Source organism: Teleopsis dalmanni, chromosome 2 (assembly GCF_002237135.1).
Source record: "Teleopsis dalmanni isolate 2A chromosome 2, ASM223713v2, whole genome shotgun sequence".
In the NCBI taxonomy this organism is placed as follows: Eukaryota; Metazoa; Arthropoda; class Insecta; order Diptera; family Diopsidae; genus Teleopsis; species Teleopsis dalmanni.
The window spans coordinates 16,788,893-16,805,935 of record NC_051847.1 but is presented as its reverse complement, the minus strand read 5'-3'; the positions used below and the strand labels follow the sequence as shown (position 1 = coordinate 16,805,935).

Below are 17,043 nucleotides of genomic sequence, written 5' to 3'. Positions count from 1 at the left end.
GAAAAGGCGTAACAACCAAGTCCTTATTATAAAATGAACTTATTGCCTTATCACACAGCTCGCTGTATGCTACCCTCACGGGAAAGGAAATAGAATATTTCTAAGGGAAGAGAGAGACATGCATGTCATAAAATAGGAATAAAATTCAGTAAGCACCACCCGATACCGTTTGGAATGCAAATGGTAGTGAGAAAATTACACTTGCGGCACCCAACAGGAGATATAAATCTGATAGTATATGAAGACAAGGCACATCGCTTCAGCTGTTCTGACCAATTGAAGCTGGCTTTATTACAGGGAATATCATGATGGTTATGGTTAAAAGTCAAACTTACACGGATAGAATAACTGTATTCATTACTTGATGTGGAGTTGTATTTTTTAACCGAGTGCTATACCCCCTATAACCCATATATGCTGCTAACATTAGGATTAGATTGATCAGACCGAACTTAAGTCACTCATAGAACCACTCATAAAACTGTACTTAGATTTTTAGTAACCATTATGTAGGATTTCGACGTTTTCATACTATCTAAATAGTGCTTGTAGATTCATACTTGAGACGTTTTCCAATTTCTCAAACAGTATAGTCATAAGTTAATTTTCTCGAAAAACCAAAAAGAATTACATTATTAGTAACCATAGCAGAAGACTGTGCGCGCTAAGCTGCAACTTGCTGTATCGCTGTTTATCTAAAAATTACCAGAGCACCAAAAACAGCTCCATCTTTGCTTTACTGCAGCACTATTTTCGGTGGCGAGTTTAATAGCACTAGAGCCGACATAACAGAAAGTTGTGTCCGGTGCTTCTACAAGATTAATACATAGATATTATTACCTCTTTTAACTATTAGAACTATTAGAAATACAGAAAAACTTTGTATGAGTGAATTGTTTATTTTTAATAGATCTATAACTTTTAGGAAGACAGTTTTTATGTAAAATAAAATATGTCGGAGATATAAGCAATCAAAGATGAATTTTATGGAAAAAATCGTTATTTTTCAATCTTTGAGGCTCTTGGGGCACCATTTCCACTTATCCAATTGAACTAAAATTTTACACAGATTATTTTTTTAGTAAAATGAACCGATCTGGGGGGTGCCGCGGGCAATTTTCCGACTTTCGAAAATTAATGGCACCCTAATACACATATAATTATATGGCATAAATAAATAACTTCTTGAGGTAACAGCATAAGCTTTATAAATATTGTAAGACTTCTAAATGTGTTTACCCTTTCGACATTAAATAATTATAACATTCCATAACTCTCTTTTTAAGGAAAAAATAAGGTATTCCTTAAGGATTACACTGTCAAATAAGTAAACAGTGTCTTAAAAAAAATTCTATTCTTTCAAATTTTAATAAAGTTTCTAATCACCCAATGGGTATTTATATATTTTTTAATAAAATTTTATTAAATCTCTTTCATATGCTATATAAAAGTAATTACCATAGAAATGAAGAATATTTTTACATGTACAATATAGACGAATAAATGTCCGATTCAAATGAGCGGGTTAAAGAGATTGCGAGAATTCAGCTATTCTGTGAGTAAATCAAACGCATTTCAAATTTATAACTTAAGTGAAAAAGGATAATAAATATCACAAATTAAATGATTGACATTAAAAAGGATGAAAGTATAATAAAATAAAATTATCCCTCGGGGCCACGGAAATGATTCAATTTATAAAATTGAATCATACACACAAACGCAACAAACCTCTTCTTCAGATACGCTTTCAGATACGGTAAGCACGCAAAATTGTAATTTAATTTCTTATCATTTAGAATAAAAAATGAAATGAAATAAAAAATTAAACCTGAAAAGGAACAAAAAATAATTTAACAATATTAAAAAACGAAATACTGCATAAATCGCCTTGAGCCCGTTAAATGCACTGAAAAATAAAAGGAATAAATTATTTATTATTTAACGTCAAAAGGATTATTTTCACAATTGAATTTTTATACGCAGGCTTGTACGTCGTGAGATACTTTATGCGTAACTACCTGCCTTCCGCTTCGCTACATATGGTACAACCAACCATCCAACCAACCACTTAGCACATTCTCCGTATCTTTTGAGCCACATTGAAGTAGTTACATTTTATTTGTGTTAAATTTTATAGCCGATTTTTATGTTGCATTTTATGATTTTAGTGCCTTAAAAAATTCGACATGTGCCCTTCACACAGCATCCGCATCCTGTACATCAAAAAGGACCATGACCAATTTGAATTAGATACAATAATTGAATATGAAGTGATTAACATGTTTTATTGCCAGCCACATTTACAGCATTTTAAACAACATTTCCCCAAATTCTCACAAGATCTGTAAAATAAATCACATGGACCGAATTATATATCAATAATATCAATCAATTATCAATAATAATTTTTACTATAAGATTATACAAAGAATTCTTAAAGACAATGACGAATTGATTGTGTGTTTTGGTTTTATTTAAGATATGAGATTACACTGACACCTATACATAAATATCAGAAATACCAGATGTTTTAAATAAAATAACAATGCTGACCTAAGAATGTCAATAGGCCTACGTCTATCGTTTCACAGAAATAAGTATGCTTGCATAGGAACACAAAGAAGTGTTCTGTTAAGATATTATTAAATAATCCGTTATACATGGGTAAAAAAAACCCATCACTTCTATCGTGTGTAGTACTACTCCTCATATCATCGTTTTTAAGTTCAATTATAATATAACGCACACAAATCTAAGCTCAATTAATCTATGATTACGTCGAACAAATTCAACTAGGTTCCTGAACCTTGGTATATGTTGGACACAAAATCTTAATCTTCCTTATCCTCCCCCTTCTCATTGTTGAATCTTTAATATTAAGCGCGATTGAATGTACTTCGTCGATTTTCTTTCCTTAGTCACTCTTAAAGGATTCTCAATAAAATTTTTTTCCATGTAAAATATATATTCCATTTGGATGACCGTTAAACCATGTGACGTCTTTGATCTGCTACAGTTTTAGTTGTTTTTAACATGCCTTACGAGAAAACTTACCTACATTTTACTGGATAAAACAGCTTCCCTTATATTTATAATTTATACTTTGCTTAAGATTAAAACTTCTTTAAACTTTTAATTTTTAGTTTAGTTAAAGTTTTCAAAACTTGAGGAAAATGTACTTGATTAAGCAAATACCGAACTGTACTGTACCAAATCAACATGATTTTTCGGTTCAGTTTAGGTTTTTGCTCCAACAAAAGCATCGATTTTTTCGGTTTTTGGTTTAGGGTTCAGTTGTGGTACCAAGTCATAGTATTAACTATGAATGTTACAACCATTTCGTGTAGGATAGAATCTAACGTATTTAGTTAGTTTAGTGTATCTATTAGTAATTTATATCAGCTACTTATGTATAGAACAGACATATTACCTTGCAATAAAAGATAATACATGTAAATATTGAACATGATGGAAGAAATGGTGACAGAAGCATCACCCCCTGGAATACCTGAAGTGATCTTTAGTTCTCCTTTTCAAAGTATATGTCTTTTAATCGCATTTAGAAATATATACACTTGCTTTATATAGATCAGTGGTTCCGTTTGTAGGAACCACAAAGTTTAAGAATAATAAAGTGTATGATTACTATAATATACCTTATGCATCTCTGGTATAATGTATAATGAATTGTATAAATGCCCAGGTAAATTATATAGGCTCTAAGATAGATATATTATTACTTGGAAATATTTTGTGTATATTTTCTAATAAGTGAGGTCTCAGTGGACAAAGTACAAGCTATGTATTCATACCGAATAAATTTGATTCACAGATCATTTTTGACCACTTCGCAGATCAACGGTTGGTAACCACTAGCACAGATACATAAATATATGTGTATGATTGTATATATAATATATATATATATATATATGATTGTAAATAACAAGAATTTTATGTTTCTTGATTTATTAATAGTTATATAATTAATGTTTATTGTTTATTTTAATTACAATATTTAAACATCGATTAAATTAAGTTACGATTGGCTTGATTAATCATAAAGAATGTGTTTGCATTACAAAAAATCAATGCTGCAATTTTATAAAATTAATTTTGAAACACAATTCGCAAAGGAGTTATAATAAATTATCAAATACATCATGAGATATTTCCAATACTATTTAAAATATTTACACTTAGATTTTCGAATATACTAGAAACTTAAATTACATTGAAGAATGTCAAATTTTGTACATTTGCTTTTGCCGCAATATATAAGAATTACACATATATTATATAAAACTTTATGTACGCATTATCATGTGACAGCTTATTTATAATTACTAATATCGTGATTTGGTTATTATTATATATATAAAAAAATAAGTAAGAACCACTGGCTGGCTAAGTCTTTCCCGTTTTAAAATATAATGCAAGTTTAAACACAACTGTTATGTTTCTTTCCATTTCTATTGAGGGTTAAAAACATAGCATGTAACATATTTATTGAATAAATACTGGTATAATTGGTTAAAATACTATAATGTAATAAATTTATTGTGTATTACATATTGTCAGTTTAAAATTTTCTTTAAATATATATTTTTGTTCTTATGCATTGTTACTTATGGAGCTCAGTTCTTTACTCACTCCTATCAATCATAGTTATATAGTCTTCACACGACACTAGCTAATGTTCATTAATAGCTTCTTGGACACTACAGATCCAGAAGCAATCTTTTAATTTTATTTTTTTTCTTTCGTGCTCAATCACATTCTGTCTGCTCTGTATTTCAATACCATTTTGTTCACATGAATTTTTATGTTTCATACTTGCACGTTTCTCTCAAATTGTTGATTATAGAGTTTTCGTTAAAAATGCCATGTGAATGCCAATTTAAAAACTCTCAGGACAGCTTTTTTAGTAATTCAGTAATGTGAAAAGCATATAACACTGCATCATAATTATGAATAAAGACAATGATGAATATAATTATAGTCACAATGAGGATGAAGTAATGATTCTGTTGTTGATAGTGATAGTGATAATGAACGCGTAATGATCAAATTTTTCTTTAAACTGCCGATTATTATAATGTTCACAATGTTGATGATTACAGTGATTGTAATAATAATTATGATGTCAATTGTTATGACTTTGCTGACACTTTATTATGCTTTTTATCGTTTTAGAATTCACAAAATATTTTATTACAAATTCATTTGCTATTATTGAATGTATCTTATATTAATATAAATATACTTAAACTATCTCTTAGTTTAGTTAAATATGCTGTTTACAAAATATCTGTGTATACACAACGTTTGATATCAAAAGCGACATAAAAGAGTATAGAGTGTTTTCAAGAAAAGTTAAACCCTCCATAGCTTCTAAATCATTTATTCAAATAGCTTGTCATACGCCTGTTCTAAATATTATTCGATTTTATAGAAGAATATTTTATATATCATGCATCATTTTCTTATAATTGGTCCATAAAAAGCGTATTGTAACATTGAAAATGTTTATACATGAATTTTCAACAGAAATTAGATAGTGTTTTCAAGAAAAGTTAAACCCTCAATATCTTATGAAGAATTTATCAACATTTCTTGTCATACATCATTTCTAAATATTATTTGATTTTAAAGAAGAATATTTTATATATCATGCATTATCTTCTTATAATCGTTCAATGAAAAGAACTATTATAATAAACATTGAAAATGTATATACAGAGATTTTCCTCAGAATTTTTATACGAAGTGGGACTTTAATAGAGTAAGACTTAACAGCTACCCTTTACTAAACAATAAATTGTTCATTTCAATAGAAGTAAATAAGTATAATGGAACAATAAATAAGTATATATAGAATTTTTTACTATACTTATAAATATGGTATATAAGCTATAATAGAATAATACCAATAACAGACTAGAGCATAAAGTAGCATTAAGTGCCCAAATAGTCACTTATTTAATTGCTTTTAACCACAATTTATTGTTCATTAAGGTTTTCAATGTTGTTAATATACAGAATAATGCCATAAGTATTACTTTATTTCATTTCTATAATCTGTTTGGTATATATAGATATATATGAAACTCATAATTTTTTGTTTCATGGAGCAAGGGCTCATTTTCTACATTTATGCCGCTTATGTTAACATTTCTCATTTAATGGCTTTAAATAATTATACATTATAAACTTGCATTTCAACCAATTATACATAAATTTATAGATACATACTAATTTCAACAATATTTTAGTGGTTAGTTAAATAAATACTATTTTAGGTATCCTTCATTATCAGTTAAGTTGTGTGTGTTAATATGTTATTTCAATTTAAGATTAGAATATGTAATAACTACTTAAGATACAGTTGTTCATGTACATCACATATAAATTGAACATTTAAAAGTAATTGTTACATACATTCGTGGGCCAGTGTGCATACAACAAATTTGAAAGAAAAATTATGTATTAAACCTAATAGAACTGTTTAGCTTCCTTAAACTGAACTTATATATACTATGTTAGTACTTAATTAAATATACATTGTTTACACAAATTAAAAAAGTGTTAGAAGTTAACATGAATAAAAATTTGCAATAAAACTAAATATAATTGATATCTAATTAAAACTAAAAGAAATCAATATATTCAACTAAAACAAATTTTTAATTTTAAGAGTTAAAGTGGTTTTAAATAAATTGAAACATTGGTTCTAAATACGCAAGAAGATGTTCTGATATTTCTTGCTAACATTTTTTGTTAACAGTGTGTTAATAGTAGTGAGCCTGCGCCAACAGCGATAAATGTTTTGAAATATGAACATAACTTCTTATAAATTAAGAATATAGCGCAGTATTAAATCCTCAAAATATTATTGGTACTGGCTACATCAATTTACAAGTTCGTTAACCGATTAATTATTGTGGTCGGTTTGCACTGTTTCTCGGTAACAAGGCTCATTAGTCAAGATGGTGAATACTATTGTTTTTATCACAAATAGTCTTATTTGATTTTGGAAATGAGACACAAACATCAAGAAAATATATCAAAAACTTGAAAGTATTTATTAAAATATATAAATTACACTCACTTCCATAATTACACACTATCATACATATGTGCACTTAGAACGCGTGTCCAATGACTAAGATGAATGGAATGATACTAATACCACTTTTGGTTTGCAACTCTAGGCATTCATTTTAACTCTACACTTCTTTCATAAAAAATAAGATATCTTAATTATTAACTTTAAGAATAAAAATTTAAATTTCTGGTAAAAATTTGAATATAAAAATACAACACAGAAGTCTAATTGATAACCTAAATGAACTTACGTTACGTTACGTTACTATTTCACTAAACGAAATCCTTAATCTTAGACGTTACTGGAGAGTACAAATTTTACGCAATATCGCTATCGTTTGAGGTGTTACTTTCGGAGTCGTTGGACAAGTGATCAGTACTAGCTGCCATAGTAGTTTGAAATCTCATGTCAGTATTAGCGAAACCTGCTAATACTGCAGCTGCTTCATCATATCTAGCATCAAATGAGTACTGTGCTTGATCTGGTAAACACTCTTGATTGCTGGGCATGCCTAATGATAAAGAGGATGACATTGTTGATGAGGATGTGGACGAACAGACTGACGACAGCGAATCTGAGGATGATGTTGAAGTTGTTGAATTCGACGTATCCACAAAAAGTGATAATCCCGCATTTGTTGTATCTATATTAATATTATTGTTATTATTGCTTAATGTTGCACTAAGATTTGTTAGTATAATAGCCGCATCAGTTCTTTCTACGTCCGCTGCTCGTTGATAGCTGTCGGGATTTGAACTACTCTCCGTAAAATGTTCTGGCATATTTACTGTGTTATTAAAAGCATAGTTATTAGTACTATGATTTACGACCTCATTTTCAATTGGATTAGACTCTAAACAATAGTCCTGAGCTGTTGTTGCTGTTATATTGGTGTTTTCGTTAAATGTGCAGCGATCATCTTCATTCTCATCGCTTTCCGAGCTGTAATTATCTGAAGTATATTTTGGAACTTCCGTTTTTATATTCTCGTTTTGTTCATTTTTTACTGTGCTACCAGCTGACACATTTAATTTTTCTTTTTCAATTTCTAATCGTCTTTTTAGTGCGCTTAAGAATTCTTCATCCTCTTCGCTCGTATAGTCACTTGAGGAAACTTTTCTTCTTTTCGATTTCTGATTATAAGCGGGTTGCAAATTTTGTTGCGCTGATCTTTTCACATTGCTCGCTTTTCTTTGAACAATTTTTCTAACCGCTGCTCTCTTCTTTTCATGCTGAGTATGATCGCTTTCGTCACTACTACTTGAGGAATAAAACGGTGTAGAAGTATCACTACCAACTGGTCGATTCTTTGGCTCACTACGAGCTCGTATGCTGCGTCTGCGACGGAGTCTACTTTTTACTTTGTTTTGTTCGTTCATATTTTTTTGCCAACGCTGACGTCCACTTGAACGCAATCCCGATGAAGTGCTTGCTCCAACGTTTATATTTTCGTTATTATTTTCAGGTTTATTATTTTTGCTTTGATTTTCAGCTTTTGATTCGTTTACAAACACAACATCAGAATCAGACTCAGAATTTAAGCTCACCAATTCAGGTGTGCGTAAGTGTGGGGGCTTTAGTTCTAATACGAATTCACATTCATCATCGCCCGTATCAGAAAATGTAATTGTTGCGGCAGGTTCAGGAACAGTATTATTTGCAGGTATGTTTATAGTGTTATCACTACCAGACGGTTCAAGTGCATCCAAATCTATAATATCATCATTGGAACGATTGTGTGTTGTCAAATTAATAGCAATTGTTTGTGCATTACGCTCACTTCCTCCAACTGCAGAGAAACCAGTAATTTCACTATTATCGGGCCCGGGTGTAACATTATACGATAAAAAATTAACTAAACTTGTGGGGCCAGTATTACTTTCGCTGCGAGACTGTACACGATATTCGCTGAATCCTCTAAAATTTCGTGGGCTATTTCTGTCTGACAAAATGTCAACTCCTATCATATCATCTTCCGATGACTCTGACGTTGAAGAAAATTCAACGACAAGCTCCTCTGTGACTTGTGGTGCGTACTGTACTACACGATCATAGCCAATCATATCATATGGTGAACGAGCGAACGTTGATAATTCATGTATAAAATGTGCTGTCTTCTCACCCAAATATGAATGCACCCTTCTGCGAAATGCTACAGAGATAATATCGAAACGTGTCAACGTTTCACTTATGCTCTCTAGTACAGTAGTAACATTTTGATCTGTGTTACGTAGCAAACAAACAATATCACGATTAATCCAAGGCATCAAACGATGTAACTGTGCTGGATTATCTCTGTTAATGTAAGAATTGATTAAAAATATAATTTCATACTACTGTAACAATAATTGTAATTTACCTATAAAATCGTGCATTGCATTCACGCATACGGCCGGTGACATCATAAACTGGCAATGCATATAATTTCCTGTCATAGACGTAGCGTCGCCATAATTGGCTCAGTGTACCACTTGTACCATCTGGATTCTCCTGCCTGTACATGTTGAGCACTTCGCCACGATGTGTGTATTGTGTTTGTACAAGGCTATTCAGTTGCCTTCTACCCGGAGTTCTTGGATATCTGTCATTGAAATGTGGGAACACATGAGTATGCATGAGAGTATCCAAGCGCGAATCACCCCAATTGGCGGCAACAATTTCAAAATCTCTGCGTCTAAAAGGTAATACCGAATTATTTCTTATTAACTTTGAATAATAATTAAAATAACCAGTGTTGCATTTTTCATAGATAGGGATCTACTAATGTAATTCTATCAATATAACTTTACTTATAATAATCTATATAGATTTTAATATATTAAATTTTTTAATTTTTTACTGATTTTTTATTATTTAGAACATTATAACTCGACTACGGACATGGACTTTAGTTGCATTAATATTTTTAATAGTATATTTCGGAAGATTAGAAATAAATGGGGTACTAGCTTCCAAGGAAACGGAGTGACCCATTGCAGATATTTTGTGATGCTAACAAATCTTTATTAACCCGATGGCACTCAGATCATTATCGCAGCCAAAACTGTGGCAAATATATGAAATGAAGAATCGTGTTAAGACTGAATCTTTATAATACTGAACTCTGAAATAACAGATCTACCGCTATCACTTCCTAAAGCGTTGGCAAGAACAATTTACAGAAATTTCGATAGAATATACCCAAGTTTAGCTCCATGCTGTCCTTTAGTCTAGTGTCTTAAGAGAACTGATATTATTTTACACTTCTATATTGTTCTTATGAATTAAGTCTGAAGTTCTCAACTTAGAATATATATAACAGTCGCAACTGACCTGGGTGCTGAAGTAAAAATCTTGCAGACAGCAAGTGAGTTACAAATTATTTTAAATCAACTTGGAATTCTAAAATTTTTCAAGAAGTCTAGAGAACACAGTAGGAACAAAGCCAAGTAAATAGAGAACAAACAGAACAAGAGTATAAGAACGATTAAACGAATTAAGACAGTATTGAATTTAGGGATAAAATAAGAGAGAGGGGAACACAAGTAATAGGTAAATGTCTTTGCAAGATACATCAGTTGCCGACATATACATATTTAGTAAATAACTATTTTCGCAATACAAATGTTAGCAAAAAGGTAAGAAGAGAAAAGAAAATTTAACACGAAACTATAATTCTTGTTGCAAGGCTAATGATTATTTTTTATTAAAAGTTCCAACAAAAACAATATACTATATGTAAGATGCTATCATGTAAGATATAAACTATGAATATTCATAGAAAAACTGTTTATGGCTCAGCAACTGTTGATTCCATTAGTAAAAATCAATAAAATGTATTTTTTTAAGTGTTTATAGGTTTATTAACTACTTATTTTAATGATCACGTATGAATATATATTAATTATTTAATTTTGAACGTGAATAAAAAGGTTGTAGATCTGTATACTAACTTATTGGCTTCTTTCATTTTGCTGACAAAGTTCCAAAATGAAACTTAATATATTTTTCTTTGGACGCAACTTTTAGTTATAGTCTTTTCATCCGAATTTAGGTTTCATGTAAGCTATTTCATTACATTTGATTATTTGAAAAACCTACTGTTTTTCTATAATGTATTATTCTTTATATCACTCTGTATTCCTATTATATGTGCTTTTTATGATATTGGCAAAAAATGCAACTGTATGGTGCACGATAGGACTACAACCTAAAACAGGTAAGTTATCTTTCTGTATTGTTATAAAAGGTGAGCAGTCCGACAGGTAGTTCAGTTTTCTTAAAACTCTTAACAATGCTTCCACGAAGGAGGATTGATAAGCAAATGCTTGCAGAAAACAGAGGTACATTTTGCAAAAGTGTGAACCGATTAATTTTATATAATGATAAAAACAGAATTAGAGAGAGACAAATCTTAAAAAAAACGGCATGGAATATTTATATCAGTTGGTAGAAGAAACAACAATTCGTATTTCATTAGATAGTATGATAATGCAGATATTATAATAATATAAATATTATAAATTATAATTTAATTATATAATCTAATTAACATTTAAAGTCATATGCTGACTCTTACTTTAAAGTTTATATTTTATATAAAACTTAAAAGCAATTGAGAAACTAAGTCTGAACCTGTTAACCAAGATCTATTAATTTGAACGTCTTCAAAATTTTTTAAAGAAATGTGTTAAAATAATAGAAAATTGTTGTAATAATTGTATCAAGAATTCAAACAGAATATATTGATAAATAAACCAGTGAAAAAGAATGAAAGAGGTGCAAATGCGGTAAGAATTGAAACTTAGCTAATGGTTGGATATAGAAATATTTAAGCGACGATATATGGTCTAGAGCTATAGTTGTGGTGAATTGGTGAATTGATAACAATGATTAACTCCACCTTAATCATAATTAGCTCTGACATTTGTGCCACCTGTGAGCAATTGGTATTCTAGCCTAATCTTCAAAGCAATTTTTGCTTTAATTGTATCTATTTTATGATAATCTAAATAGCAGGTTTTTAAAGAAACGTAGTAACTTAAATGTTACATACAAATATAAAAGCAGAAGTTAACTTTTTGTATATTCAACTATATATCAGGTCTACAACTAATCGACTTAATCACAAATTTCTAATCGATTAAAGTAAAATCCTGAATTTTTCATATAATCATCATAAGTTAATATAATTAACCAGCTTATAAAAGGCAACCATTAAAATGTAGAGGACTATATGACCAAAACTTCAACAAAAATAATTAAACTTAGATAAAACGATACCTATTCCAACAAAAAAAAAATATTGCTATTACCGAAGAATTGCTAAACGAACGATTTTTTTAACTAATAATAACAATTCGGTAATTGCAGTACTAAACAATCGCTGATAATCACATAGAAGACTATTATAACCAGTATAATACCAGAAACGGAAAGCTGTTCTCAGAAAGTTTTTTAGATACCTTCAAAACATCATTTTCTCAACTACGATCAGCTAGAATAGAAAATATTAAATAATATATTGATGGAATTGGAATGGATGCTTACATTTAATTACATTTTGGAAGTTTGATAGAATCAGGAATTTAATATGAAAAAGATAATAAAGAGTAACCAATATTTTGATATTATAAATTTTTTTTCATTTTAATTATTAATTTTAATATGAAAAAGATAATAAAGAGTAACCCATATTTTGATATTATAATTTTTTTCTTTGTTTTACTGATTTAATTACTGTACGAATCACTAAAAATTTAATACAATTTTGCATTAATTGCTTAAAATATGGGTATCCAACTTTCAGTGATATATAACAGAAGTGTAGAATAGCAGTCACTCATTAACCCATGCATGCATCCCATTATAAGTGACTGGCGCATAATAGTTTTTAGTGCGTATCTTAACTAATTTGACGTCTTAAGTGTATAGGTCTTGAGAAGATTATGACATTCGAATCCAAATATGTATTATTTTCGATTTTTGTTTGCAAAAAAAAATTTGTACGTGTAGTGTAACTGTAGGAGTGTGTGAGGTTCGACTATTTTTAAGGTTCGTCAGTAACAAAATCAACAGAATTAGTCTGCAAGATTTATACGCCTATTAACAAATAACTAAAATAGGTTATAATAGAGTTTATGTTAAAATAACATAACTAAAATTATTAAAAAAATTGGGTTCTTTTATTTTTTAGATCGTAAAAAGCTATACTTTTTGCAAGATCATGATAATGCTTACGTCATACTACATGTCAATAGTAAACAGATTTTAGTACACAATATTACAAATAATCTAAGTAAAATATTAAATATTATTAAATTGTTATCCTATCAGCAAAAAACTAACTTTGTTGTGAGTGTGGCTTTAAATATTTCTGTGTAAAGGCAACTTTGCAACACCGAACTTACCCAACAACTACATTTTCGACAATGTATGGCAATTGGTTGTAGTTGACATCACCACGACCTGGCATCTGCGCCAGGGGAACGTGATACTCTTCAAACTGATCGAAGGATTTGACATTGTGTATTATGGATTTGAATGCCTGTTTGCAAAGCGGACACTCCGGCTTGATCTGTGAAGAAGACAACAGGTGAAAACAATGATAGACAAAATTAGATTCTATACACAATACATACCTTACTCCACTCGCATAAGCATTTAAAACAGAATTGATGCATACATGAATCTGTGAAGCATTTATTTTTACAGCGACCTAAACAAATTGCGCAATTCGGTGGTGGCGAAGCTGCACGCGTAGGTTCCACTTCATTGCTAGTGCCACTGGTTGTTACTTGCGCTTGTTCCTCACTCTCGGATTCGCTATTGCTGGTTGTGAAATCTGGTAACTTTTGTATTAAGCGTGGCGTAGCAGGGCATTGCATATCCACGCCCACTTCGCCAACGTGATGTGTGAAATTCACATCCAGGGAACCATTCGAGTTGTCGTTCAGAGTGGGCGCACTCACATTTGTATGCAAATCTACGGCAACGTTACCGTTAATTGAGGCAGGAGAAAGAGCAGATGACTCCGCCATGATAAATCAAATATGTTCGACGTAAAATCTGTGTTTTCGTTAACAATAATTTTAAAACTTCATTAAACAAATATTAAATTATATAGAATATTATTTTCTCTTCTTTTTCAAACTTTCCACTTCGGCACCAACTGTTTTTAATTTATGTACTAAGCAATTTTCATTGATTTAATTTGCTTTAAAATGTCTACACGACCCTTTTTATCTCTTCCTGCTTGCTCTTCGCGTTTAGCAGTTTTGACGTTTTTCCATTTTCGTACAATTTTGCAGTGGATTGTTTTTGTTGTTTTGCTTTGTTTTCATGCTATTGTGGAATTGGCTTGTTCATTTCTTGAGTGAAAAAAAGTCATTACAATCCACATATATTCATTCAATTCTTTTTAAGTGTGTTTTTGTTTTTCATTTATCCACAGATGTGACTACTTATGCGTATTAATTTTAGGCTCACATTTCATACTTTATTATTATTGTATTAATCACTATTTTAGTTAATAAATAATGTACGAATTGCACACATCTTATGGATGTTGTGCAAAGACCACTAACACTAACCACGCTTGTATGCTTTCAGCTGCTGCTGGAGAACGAATGAACACGAAGTACACCAATAAAATGGCTTGAGCTCAAAATTCACGGCAAGTGTGGGGAATTAAATTGCAAATTTAACCACGAATTTGAATAGTCACAATTTTTTACTGAGAATAATTATTAACATTGAATAATACAAACTCCAAATAATTAAAAATGTGAAGAATTTACATTGAAGCATATAATAGGAAAAAAAAACTATAATAATCATTTATAATAATTATTATAAATTATAATAATAATTAATTATAATAATCAATGTTTAGCGCCACCGATTCTTGAACAATTCTTCTTGAACGATTCTTGAATAATTACTAACAGTACTTACAAAATTATACGTCTTTCTTTAAAATCGGAAACTGTAATAAATAAATTATTAGCAGTGCATGATATAGGCTGTGTTGCTTACTACCATTTTTTATCCAAAATGTATTGAAATTGAAGTAATTTTCTCCTAAAAGGCGCAAATTCTGAAATTTATTACTAAATAACACTGTTTTGCCTTAGGCCGAGGCACAAATATGCTGGAATTTTACCCATACCATGCTCGAGATATTCTGCATAACATGGCCCAAATGGGATTCCCAGTACTGAGCTCTTTACAATACATTACTAAAAAATTATTCTTATGGATTCCGAAAAAGTGGTGTTAGAATAAAGTGACAAGATTTCTATTAACATAGGTTTTGAAAATTTTAACTAAATCTTTAACCCTTATTATTTTCTTATAACTGCTAAGCTGAGTCGTAAACCAACAACCAGAAAAACTAAATTATTTGCCAGAACGAAAATCGGTATTTAACCAAAACCTATTTATCGGTTTAACACCTTATATTTATTCAAATGTATTTCAATTAAAACTTCAAAAACAGTGTTAATGAACTAGAAAAAATAAAATTCACTGTTTATTTATTAATGTTAATTTATTTTTTTATTAATTAATTAACTATGCTCTATTTACAAAAAAATAAGGACTAAACTGAACGCAGCACAGAAGAAACAAAAACTTTTAAACAAAGCGAAATTTAGAACTTAATATATTTTTATTAATTAATAGAGGTGTAAACATTTTTATATTAATATAAATATAAGTGAATTATTAATTCAAAGGTTACAATTATGATTATTATCGCAGTTTGATGACAAATTTTATTAAAATCGGTTATTCTTAGCAATTTTTCGAATTACACTATACTACAGTCTTTGAGTGTTTGAGGTTGTTTATATATCACGGTGTTTAATTTATGTTTCTTACAATATTTGATTGCTACATACACTACTTACATCATTGGGTCCCATGGTGGAATTGAAAGTTATACACAAATAAGAGTGTTGGAAAATGTTAAAATTCACCTGACTTACATTATTTACAAGACTTTACACAAGCACCAATAATTAGCGTTTTTACTTAATTGTTATGTATTGTGAGAATGCTTATATTTCAATTAATTATTTAAAGTGAGCATTTATTCAATTCAATTTAGATTAGTTTTTAATATAAGCAAGATGACTAAAGAGAAAATATTAATCCAGAAAGCAAACATAATAGCTTGCGTTAATATAAATATCATATTAAAAATATGCAGTATTTTACTATATCACAATATCACCATATTGCCAAAAATTTACAGTGGACAGTAGAAATTTAAATTTTTTAACAGATTGAGAACTTAGTAATAATTTCCACTAATACTGAGAATACTCGTGTGAAATTTTTGTTGTCGAAAAATAGATCAACTAAAAGACGAAAAGATTAATGTTGTAAAAGAAGTCTTCGGAGCGATAAATGTGAACAGTTTTGCAGAAGTGACATACATGAGGGATGTCAGAAAGCTTGTTATAAAGAATGCACTTATGGTTTTAGTCGGAATATCAAAAGAAATGGAAAATTGAAAAAATTGACTCTTTAGTAAGATAAGTTCTTTATAACTACTTACCATATGAACTATATAGGTCTAACTAGCTCAAATCATTTTAAGTAGTTAAAATCTATTTTGAATTTAAACAAAATTTACCGTAGATATAACCAAATCGCTTAATTAATTGCTGTTGTCAAAAAAAGAAAGTCATCCACTACTTCTGTTCCATTCAAATCAATTAGCTCTTATGTTAGGAATATAAAAATATTCAACTAAAAATTTTTTTATGAAATGTCAAAATTAGCAATAAAATGAAAATTACTATGATTGCTGATAATAAAGTAAATATTTACAATAATCTATTATTATTATGTTGAGGGTTTCTTCATAACTTCTTTAGCACGTTTGCAAATGTATATTGTATGCTTTTTTCAGGAAAAACGATAGTTATTTCTTAATATAAATC

General features: G+C 29.7%; 1 protein-coding gene across 5 annotated transcripts; it reads right to left on the bottom strand.

The window, feature by feature from the left end:
- Nucleotides 1-1,990: 1,990 nt before the first annotated feature.
- LOC119678064 (E3 ubiquitin-protein ligase Topors-like) lies at nt 1,991-16,815 on the bottom strand. 5 transcript variants are annotated; one of them, XR_005252309.1, is made up of 5 exons: nt 13,732-14,826; nt 13,501-13,667; nt 9,471-9,785; nt 7,362-9,406; nt 1,991-2,345 (listed from the first exon to the last, which is right to left on the bottom strand). XR_005252309.1 is itself a non-coding variant. In XM_038089714.1 (5 exons), exons 2-5 carry the CDS (start codon nt 14,128-14,130, stop codon nt 7,429-7,431), a joined length of 2,859 nt encoding a protein of 952 aa, XP_037945642.1. In that variant the 5' UTR covers nt 14,131-14,460; nt 16,734-16,815; the 3' UTR covers nt 6,717-7,428. The 5 variants fall into 5 exon arrangements, 4 of the variants coding, with proteins under 4 accessions (XP_037945642.1, XP_037945641.1, XP_037945640.1 ...); XM_038089714.1 differs by lacking the exon at nt 1,991-2,345 and adding an exon at nt 16,734-16,815 and having other exon boundaries at nt 6,717-9,406; nt 13,732-14,460; XM_038089713.1 differs by lacking the exon at nt 1,991-2,345 and adding an exon at nt 16,656-16,711 and having other exon boundaries at nt 6,717-9,406; nt 13,732-14,460.
- Between the last annotated feature and the right edge of the window lie 228 nt (nt 16,816-17,043).